The sequence below is a fragment of the Stenella coeruleoalba genome (genome assembly GCF_951394435.1).
Source record: "Stenella coeruleoalba genome assembly, chromosome: 1".
Classification (NCBI taxonomy): domain Eukaryota; kingdom Metazoa; phylum Chordata; class Mammalia; order Artiodactyla; family Delphinidae; genus Stenella; species Stenella coeruleoalba.
In genome coordinates this window covers 42,929,125-42,938,267 of record NC_137169.1, presented here as the reverse complement: position 1 = coordinate 42,938,267, position 9,143 = coordinate 42,929,125, and the positions used below count along the sequence as shown (strand labels likewise).

General features: G+C 42.3%; 1 protein-coding gene across 4 annotated transcripts in view; it reads left to right on the top strand.

Annotated features, from left to right (window-relative positions):
* The first annotated feature begins 4,420 nt into the window (after nt 1-4,420).
* The window catches only part of NRDC (nardilysin convertase), a 91,348-nt gene continuing 86,625 nt past the window's right edge, over nt 4,421-9,143 (top strand). For 2 of the 4 annotated variants that reach the window (XM_079901685.1, XM_079901684.1), the window contains exon 1: nt 4,573-5,088. In XM_079901685.1, the coding sequence (XP_079757811.1) occupies nt 4,745-5,088 (344 nt within the window). In that variant the 5' untranslated portion in view covers nt 4,573-4,744. Of the gene's footprint in view, nt 5,089-9,143 lie in introns of all 4 variants that reach the window. The other 2 variants (XM_079901687.1, XM_079901686.1) reach the window with 2 other exon arrangements.

Below are 9,143 nucleotides of genomic sequence, written 5' to 3'. Positions count from 1 at the left end.
ACACAGTTTGTGAGATTTTAGTTCCCCGATCAGGGTTCGGACCAGGGATCGAACCCAGGCCCTCAGCAATGAGAGCGCGGAGTCCTAATCACTGGACCACCAGGGAATTCCTGGGAGAGAAATCCTTAAGGTAAAAATGGGAAGGAGTGGGCTTCCCTGGTGGCGCAGTGGTTGAGAGTCCGCCTGTCGATGCAGGAGACATGGGTTCTTCCCCCGGTCCAGGAAGATCCCACATGCCGTGGAGCGGCTAGCCCCGCGAGCCATGGCCGCTGAGCCTGCGCGTCCGGAGCCTGTGCTGCACAATGGGAGAGGCCACGTTAGAAAAAAGCACTTCAACACTCTAGGAGAGCCTGGAGAAATAAGGCTAAAAGTTATAGTCTGTGCTTCTTATCTTTCTTGGGGCTCTTAAGATCTTTTTAACCTTCAAATATCTCAATTTCCTGTAAAATGGCAATAGCTTAATTTATCTGTTTTCTCTGAGGAATATTCTTCACAATAATTACGAATACTCAAATGGAAGATGGCAAATTTCTAAATTATTTAAAGTGGGAAAATAAAACTCCTGGTTTGGGAGTCCTGGCTGTGCCACGGGTTACTTGTGAGCTTCACCTCTCTGGATAGGTGTTTCTCTTTATAGCTGAAGAGGCCAGATTAAAGTACTCCTGTGATCCCTTGCTAGTTCTCACATTTTACACATCTAATCTGACACTTTTGACATCTGCTATGGGGTCAGAATTGTATTGGGCCAAGCATCAAAGAGAAAATTTTCCTGTGATATTACATTCTTATGGTTTTCCTCTTACCATTCTGGTAGTTCCTTCTCAGTCTCTTTTGGGAGTTCTTCCTCTTCTATAAGCTTCTCAAAGCTTGGTTCCTGAGGCTTTTTCTCTTCACAATGAGCGTAGGTGATTTTATTCAAAAGGCTTTGGTTACCACCTAGAAGCCCATAAACGTCAAATTGACATCTCCAATTTAGGCCTCTCTTCTGAGCTCCAGACCTGATCCTCCTTTTGTATGGTTCACAAATGACTCAAACATAACATATCCAAAACTGAGCTTAGGCTTTTCTCCTCCCAAACGTGCTCCTCTTTCAAAATGTCTTGTTTACTGAGATACTGGCACCATCATCTATTCACCCAGAAAACTAGACACAAGGGAGTGACACCTCTCCCTTCTTCATTCTTCCACATTGAATCAGTTACTACCCCAAACCAGTCAATTCTACCTCCTGAATATATGACATATCTGTGTACATGTATCTCTATTACTCCTCAAATCCGAGCCATCATTTTCTAGTGTCTATATCACTTTAATACCCTCCTAAGTGCTCTCTCTCTTCTTTCTTTGTCTTGGCCTCCCCCCACCTGACCCCCAAACTATTTTTCACACATCAGCCAGAGTGATCTACTTGGAAAACACCTGTGATAATGTCTTCCTGTTTTATTTGTTCAACCATTATTTACTGAGTACCTTTAATATGCCAGACATTATTCTAGAAGCTAGGAATCCAGCTACACACAAAATAGACAAGGCAATGACTTCCTTTTACTCTTAGGAAGGTTCTGTATAATCTTGACCACTGACTCACTTCTCCTTTGCTCCCAGATTACTATAGTTTAGCCATATTAGACTTGCTTTCTCAGAGCTTTTGAACAAGTCTATTCCTATACATTCCTATACCAATTCTTATACATTTTCCAAATGGATGCCTAACTGTCTCGTTAGAGAAACTCTCTGACCAAACTAGGTCCCCCTTTCAAAAACTATTCACAATGATAAATCTAAAAATTTGCATGCTTGTTTAATATCTCTCCAACTAGTTTGCTTGTAAGCTCCAAGAGAACAGGAAATTTTCTTATCCATTACTCTATCCCCAGTGTCTGGCACATGTTAGGCGCTAAATTTGTTGGTTGAATGAATAAATGAATGCCTAATTACAGAGTGCTGTTATATTCCTTTTTTTATAAATTTATTTATTTTTGGCTGTGTTGGGTCTTCATTGCTGTGCACGGGCTTTCTCTAGTTGCGGTGAGCAGGCGCTACTCTTCCTTGCGGTGTGCGGGCTTCTCATTGTCGTGGCTTCTCTTGTTGCGGAGCACGGGCTCTAGGCATGCAGGCTTCAGTAGTTGTGGCACGTGGGCTCAGTAGTTGTGGCTTGCAGGCTCTAGAGCTCAGGCTCTGTAGTTGTGGCCACAGGCTTAGCTGCTCCGTGGCACATGGGATCTTCCTTGGCCAGGGCTTGAACCTGTGTCCCTTGTATTGGCAGGCAGATTCTTAACCACTGCGCCACCAGGGAAGCCCTATTTCAATAGTCTGGTGACCTGTAAGATTCAGAGGCCTCTTTATAAAGGGAAAAACTGACGGTCACACTTTAGGATGTGGCCTCTCTTTGTTGCTAGTCAGAAAATACCAATTGTTGGCTGAATTTGAAGATTCCTTACGGTAAGCAGATAGGGTAGGGAGTCCTCAGAGGAAAAGAACCAGATATAGTTTTTTTGACACAAGAGAAGCCATTTTGGATTAAGCCATTTTGTGATCTAAGCCTGGCCACAATGCTTGCCCTTGAGCTTGCCCTTGAGCAGGTCTCAGTAATTAATGATCTTAAGGGAACAAAGGAATGCAGGAACAGAGGAAAAGGTCAAGAAACAATAGTTCAGTGATAAAAGAGTGCTAGTTCCTCCTCAAGGGACGAGTATTAATCTGATACATATCTTGGAGTTGTTCTACAGGAACTAACCTCCTACACCCTGTTGGAGAATGTTAACTACATGCTAAGACCTCAGACTGGTAGGCATCCAAGGAATGATCATGTTGACCTTTTCTGACCCTTATGACTTCAATCTACTAAAGGTTGGACTTTGTCAAACTTTGCCCCAATTCACTGTTGAATTTGCCGCTGCTCAAGCCCCTGCATGTGTATACATACACCACCCAAATCCCTTCATGAATATGCATGTTCCCTTAGCTTAAGACTTCCCCAGTTTTGCTGTTCAGGGAGACACTGCTTTAGGAAAGATCCCCAGTATTTTCCTTACTTGCTGCAGGTAATTAATCCTTCCTTCTCCCAATCTTTGGCTTAGTTATGTCTTTTGGCTAGACACCCACCAAGAGGTGAACCCAATTTTGGGAATCATTACTTGCAATGTGTTATTGCTTTGGAGAGTTAAAAAAAAAAAACAGAATAGTCATGTCACTTCAGGTATTCAACAACAAACATTACTGTTTTACAATGCGCTGGGAAGCTACGTTAGGGACTGGTAATAAAGAAAATACACTGCTCTGAAGGAGGGCAATCTAGTGGAATTGCTTAGTTTAAAAATTGATAGGTTCTTGAAAACAAACTGGGATATTTGAACGATATTTTTCAATGAATTTATCTCATCTGCTGCCCTAGTTCAGGTTTCACCTCCTGCCTGAATCGTTGCATTTCTCCTTCTCAGCTCCTTACTCTCCTCTCCTATCCTGCGTTATTCATTGTCATAGCTTACACTTTTAAAAAAAATCTGTTTTTATTGTGTTTTTTCCCCTTTGAATGCAAGCTCCAAGAAGACAAGTTTTTTTGTTTTGTTCATGATTGTATCCCCTGTGTCTGGAGTTGGGGAAGCCTAGAAAAATTTAAAGACTTATAACGATCAACAATAAATCTCCTTTCTTCAAGTGTTTCTCCATTCACTCATTCATATTTACTCCTTTTATGTGCTAGGAACCCTCATCCCATGGTTAATAAGACATATTGTATGTCAGCTGCTTTTTATTTTCAAGTGTGTCTGTTTCAATCACATTTTGCCCACCAAAGGCCACTGAAAGCAGAAAAAACTTTGGGAAAAAGGACTTGAGGGTAGCAGCCTGACACGAGGTGGCTGCTCAATAAAAGTTGGCTAACTTGAGACTGTGGACTCCAGTCTGAGGGGGAGCTAAAAAATCTTTTCACGTGCAAGACTGAACACATCTACACCGGTCTCTTAAACTTTCTTAGGCCCTGAGGGCGAACAGCACGAAGGTCTAGCAGGCCACAAGGCGGAGAATCAAAACTGTTGCTTCTGGCGTTCAGCTCAGCTCCACTCAAGCGCAGCTTCCATCCGGCGGCAGAAACTTACTTCCGGCGTTCTGCTTTTTACGTGCTGAGTCACGGCCACAGTCTCCACCCCAGCTTTGAGGGGCAGGATGAGCAAAATATGACACGAGTGGGGAAAAAAAAAAGGCTTGGGAATTAATTTTCTCCACTCGCCTATAGGTTTTCTCATCAGGGGAATATTTTCCTCTGAGCCCCGAAGCGCTATTCAACCACTTACTCAAACCACCTTCCCGCTTCGGTCATAAACTCTGCGCAACCTTTCTGGCGCCCTCCTCCCGTCGTCCTCCGCGCCACTCTCTCCGCCTCTTCTTCCTCGCCCCGCCCACCCCTGGTTTCGAAGAGCTCGCTGGGTGCTCCGAGAATTCGGCCCGCGCTCGTTGGTTCTTTTTATTCCCTGTTCCCATTGGTTGATTACGTGCGCGTGACTGGTGTCTTGCCTTATTATTGGCTAGAATCAATTGCGTCATCGACGGCCAGGAGGGCGTGGGGATGAGGGAAGTTGGCGTGAGGGAGACCGGATTGGGGGAGGGGTTCAGGCCTGTCCCCCCGCCGGCTGCGGCAGCACCACCACCGGCCGCTACCGCCTCTGGAACGCTGAGGAGGAGGAGCAGCTGGAGCAGGAGGTGGGTCTTGGCGAGCGGGATGCCACTTGCTCCGGCTTGGTGGTGAATGCTGAGGAGAGTCACGGTTGCTGCAGTCTGTGCCACCAGGAGGAAGTTGTGGTGTGAGGCCGGACGGGAGCTCGCGGCGCTGTGGAGAATAGAAGCGCGGGGTCGGTGCGAAGACTCGGCGGCTACCAGACCTTTTCCTATTCTGACCATGCCTGGAAGGAACAAGGCGAAGTCCACCTGCAGCTGCCCTGACCGGCAGCCCAATGGACAGGATTTGGGCGAGAGCGGCCGGGTTGCTCGTCTGGGAGCCGATGAATCTGAGGAGGAGGGACGGAGGGGGCCTGTCAGTAATGTCGGAGACCCTGAGATCGTCAAGTCTCCCAGCGATCCCAAGCAATACCGGTGAGGGAGGAGGCTTGGACTGGGGAGGAGAGCAGGGGGCGGCCTCTCTGTTCCCGCTGTGGTCCCTTCTCGTCTCCTAATCTTCCGAAGGAGCAACCAGGGGCACACTTCCCACCCCAGAAGCTTCCTTGGATGGAAGTGGCAAGGGCAGTTAGGGGCATCTGTGTGGTGTCAGCTCGACGAGGGGCAGATCTTGGGTCCAACCAGGAATCAGGATGTCAGAACGGGAAGGGTTGTTCGAGTAGTTATGACATTCGCTAAAGCAAGAGTGGAGGTTTTCCTGAGGATGGCAGGCTGGATGGTCAGGGAGTCTTGGTATTCTGTTATGAGGAAAGGGTGAAGGGGCTGGGGATTTTAATTTTGGAGAGGATATTAAGGGGCATATCATCACTATCCACAAATACTTGAGGTGCCTGTAGTTGAAAGAGGGGTAAAACTAATGGGTGGAAGTTACTAGAGGATCGTGTGGTTTCAGTAAAAGAATTTAGGCATCAGAGTTGGCCTGTGATGAAGTGACTTATTTCCATGGGTTGTTTCTCATTGCTAGAATGGTTGGGTGAACTCTTCCAAGAATGTGTTAGAGAGGACTTGAATCTCAACTGAGTCGTAGAAGACTTGTAAGGTTTCTTCTAATCCTGAAATTCTCAACTTTTGGTTTATGCCATAATCCTCTAAACATCTCTGATAACTGGTGGCTCAATCCCCACCTAAATATTATCTTCACAGGTAACTTATTCCATAGAACGTCATGACTGTAATGTATTTTAAGGAGAGAGCATATTGTCTAACTTCATTTTGAAGGCTGAGGAAATTGAGATCCAGAGAGTCTGCTTTTTGTTCAGAATTATACAGCTGAATAATAACAGAGCTGGTTTGAACCCTGTCCATCTGACACCAAATGCCCTGCACAATTTACTGATTTTTATAAAGTTCTTACTGAGTTGAAAGCTGAAGGATTCTAGGTTAAATTTATTGTATGCCCCTACATTGTTAGAGCAGGAAAGAACCTTAGCCTTAACCTTTTTCACTCCCCACCATCCGCAAAAGACAGGTGACTGAAATTAAGGTCTAGAAGGAAGTGTTTTAGCCCTAAATTGAAGACAGGCCTAAATTCTTCTTTCACTCCACATCTAGAAATTAACAGTACACAACTCTTTGTACTATTCTTCCCAGGCTGAAGATCTTTATGAATGGGCTAAGTTTTCTCTCTTTCTCATCAAAGATGTGGTTATAGTAGTAATAATGTAAATGAGCAAGTTGAAACCTTGATAAAAGTTATTTAGTTTTTGCCGTCCAGATTAAATAACAGCTTCAGTTTTTTTTCTGCCTATATAAAGTTACATAATAACAGGTAATGTTTTTAGAATGTACACTATGTGTCAGATACTGTTCTACCTTTGATGTATTGTTTCATTTAATGACCTCATTTTTGGCATATTCATTTGAAAAATACTTACCAAGTCTTACTGTGTGCTAAGCGCTGAGCTATCTTAAATCTTTTCTGAAACTCGGTTGAATATAATTTAATAAATGATATTTTATTCTGGGTACTGAGCATACAAAGATGATTAAGACAGTCCCTGCCTTCAGGGAGCTTCCAATGTAGTAGAGGGACACAGACACATGAAAAAGGTATAACTAGAGCACTAAAGTTTTATAGAAACTATAATAGAAGTATGTGCTGGGTATAGCAAGGAATAAAGTAAGGAGTGGTATAAACTCTACCTGAGGAGAAAGTTAGAAAAGACTTGAAAGAGGAGATAATGCTTAAAAAGTATTGTCTGAGTAATTGTTGCATTTCTACATTTTTGTGGTCTTTTGCCAAATCATTGTCCTTAGTGTCTCAGTTTTCTTATTTTAAAGTGAAGGGTGTTGATTAAGAATAGCAGTGTTTTCCAATAACTTCCTCTCCTTTCAAAAGAGCAGGTCCACTTTTACCTGTTTTATATACCAACGTTTTCAATTAGACTCTTAAAGGAAAGATTTTGTTACTTTAAAATAAAGGTGGAAAACCTCGATATTAGATGAATTTTAAAGATTTAACCATCCTAAAGTTAAATTCTCTGAATTTTGTAACCAGAAGTAGACATGAGGCATCTGCAGCCCAGAGAGCTGAATTATCCTTCTAGGACCTGCTCAGATGTTATCTCTGTGAAGCATTTCCAGGCAGAACTAATCCCTCCTTTCACTGTATTTCAGTAGGACTTTATACATGGTCCATTACAGTACACATCCATTGTATTATAATTATTTATCTTATGAATGTGTGAATACTTACCAGAGGCGGACCTGATTAAAGGAATATTTTGTTGAAAATAACACCTCAAAATACTTGTTTACCAGTCTGCATTTATTAAAATAGCCTGTGGAATTTTACTTCTCTATATGTAATTTGTTTTAAGTTTTTGGAAATGTTAATCATACCTCCAGGACATCCATTCTGCTTTTTTTTAGTGATCTGTAGCTTGGTAAGTGTTGATTTCCTTCTCTTCTGGAAGGATTAGGGACTTTTTTTCCTGTAAAGTAGGCATTGAGGTCAACTTAAGTGGTCCTCTAAGAAGTTGTACGGGAAGGAGTGGGAAACAGAAGGGAAGCCTTTAGCAGTGAAGGTTTGAAATAGATAGTGTAGAGAATGGGTGAAGTATATTTGAGAAATACTGAGAGAAGTTATGAGTTCTTGAGCATGAAAATGATGTAAATAAAGCAGTGTTTTAAGATTAATGTGAAGATAGTAGCTTAGACCCACGAGATGTGGCAAGACTGTTTTAAGGGGTAATTATATTGGATTGGCCAAAAAGTTCTTTCAGTTTTTAAGTAAAAATAAAAGACATTTTTCATTTTCACCAAGAACTTTATTGAGCAATGTATTCACCGTTTTGTTCCACTACCTTCTGCCATTTTTCATGCAACTTCATAATTCCATCTTCCCAAAACTTTTTATCTTTTTGAGCAAAGAACTGTTCCAGTTGTGTTTTACAGTCTTCCAGGGAATTGAAATTTTTTCCATTAATAGAATTATGTAAAGACCGAAATAAATGGAAATCCGAATGTGCGGTGTCTGGTGAATCAGAACTTCCCAGCTAAGCTGTAACAGTTTTTGCCTGATCATCAAAGAAACATGTGGTCTTGCGTTATCCTGATGGAAGATTATAAGTTTTCTGTTGACTAATTCTGGACGCTTTTTGTGGTGTGCTGCTTTCAGTTGGTCTAATTGGGAGCAGTACTTGTTGGAATTAATCGTTTGGTTTTCCGGAAGGAGCTCATAATAGGGGACTACCTTCCAATCCCACCATATACACAACATCACCTTCTTTGGATGAAGACCGGCCTTTGGTGTGGTTGGTGGTGGTTCATTTCCCTTGCCCCATTCTGTTCCTTTCCACATTATTGTACAGCATCCACTTTTTATCACCTATCACAATTTGTTTTAAAAACGGAACGTTTTCGTTATGTTTAAGTAGTGAATTGCATGCGGAAATGTGGTCAAGGTTTTTTTTTTACTTAACTTACGTGGAAACCAAACATCAAAGCAATTAACATAACCAAGCTGCTGCAAATGATTTTCGCGCTTGATTTGGATATTTTGAGTATGTTGCCTGTCTCTCAGGTGGTATAACAATGATTGTTCTCAATGTCTCAATTTGATCGCTATCAACTTGAACTGGTCTACCCCGACAGTGGAGCATCGTCCAGGGAGAAATCTCCAGCATGAAACTTCTCAAACCACTTTTGACACGTTTGATTAGTCACAGCACCTTCTCCATACACTGCACAAATCTTTTTTTGCATTTCAGTTGCGTTTTTACCTTTCTTGAAATAATAAAGCATAATATGCCGAAAATGTTGCTTTTTTTCTTCCATCTTCAATATTAAAATGGCTACACAAAAATTCACCAATTTTGATGTTTTTTTAAAATGCACGCTGATGTGACAGCTGTAACAAAACACTCTAATGAAATTGTTTTGAATGAGGTTAAACACAACTAAGCGCTACTAGAGCCATCTTACTGAAATGAATGTTTTGGCCAACCCAATAATTGTGTATTGAATGGTGT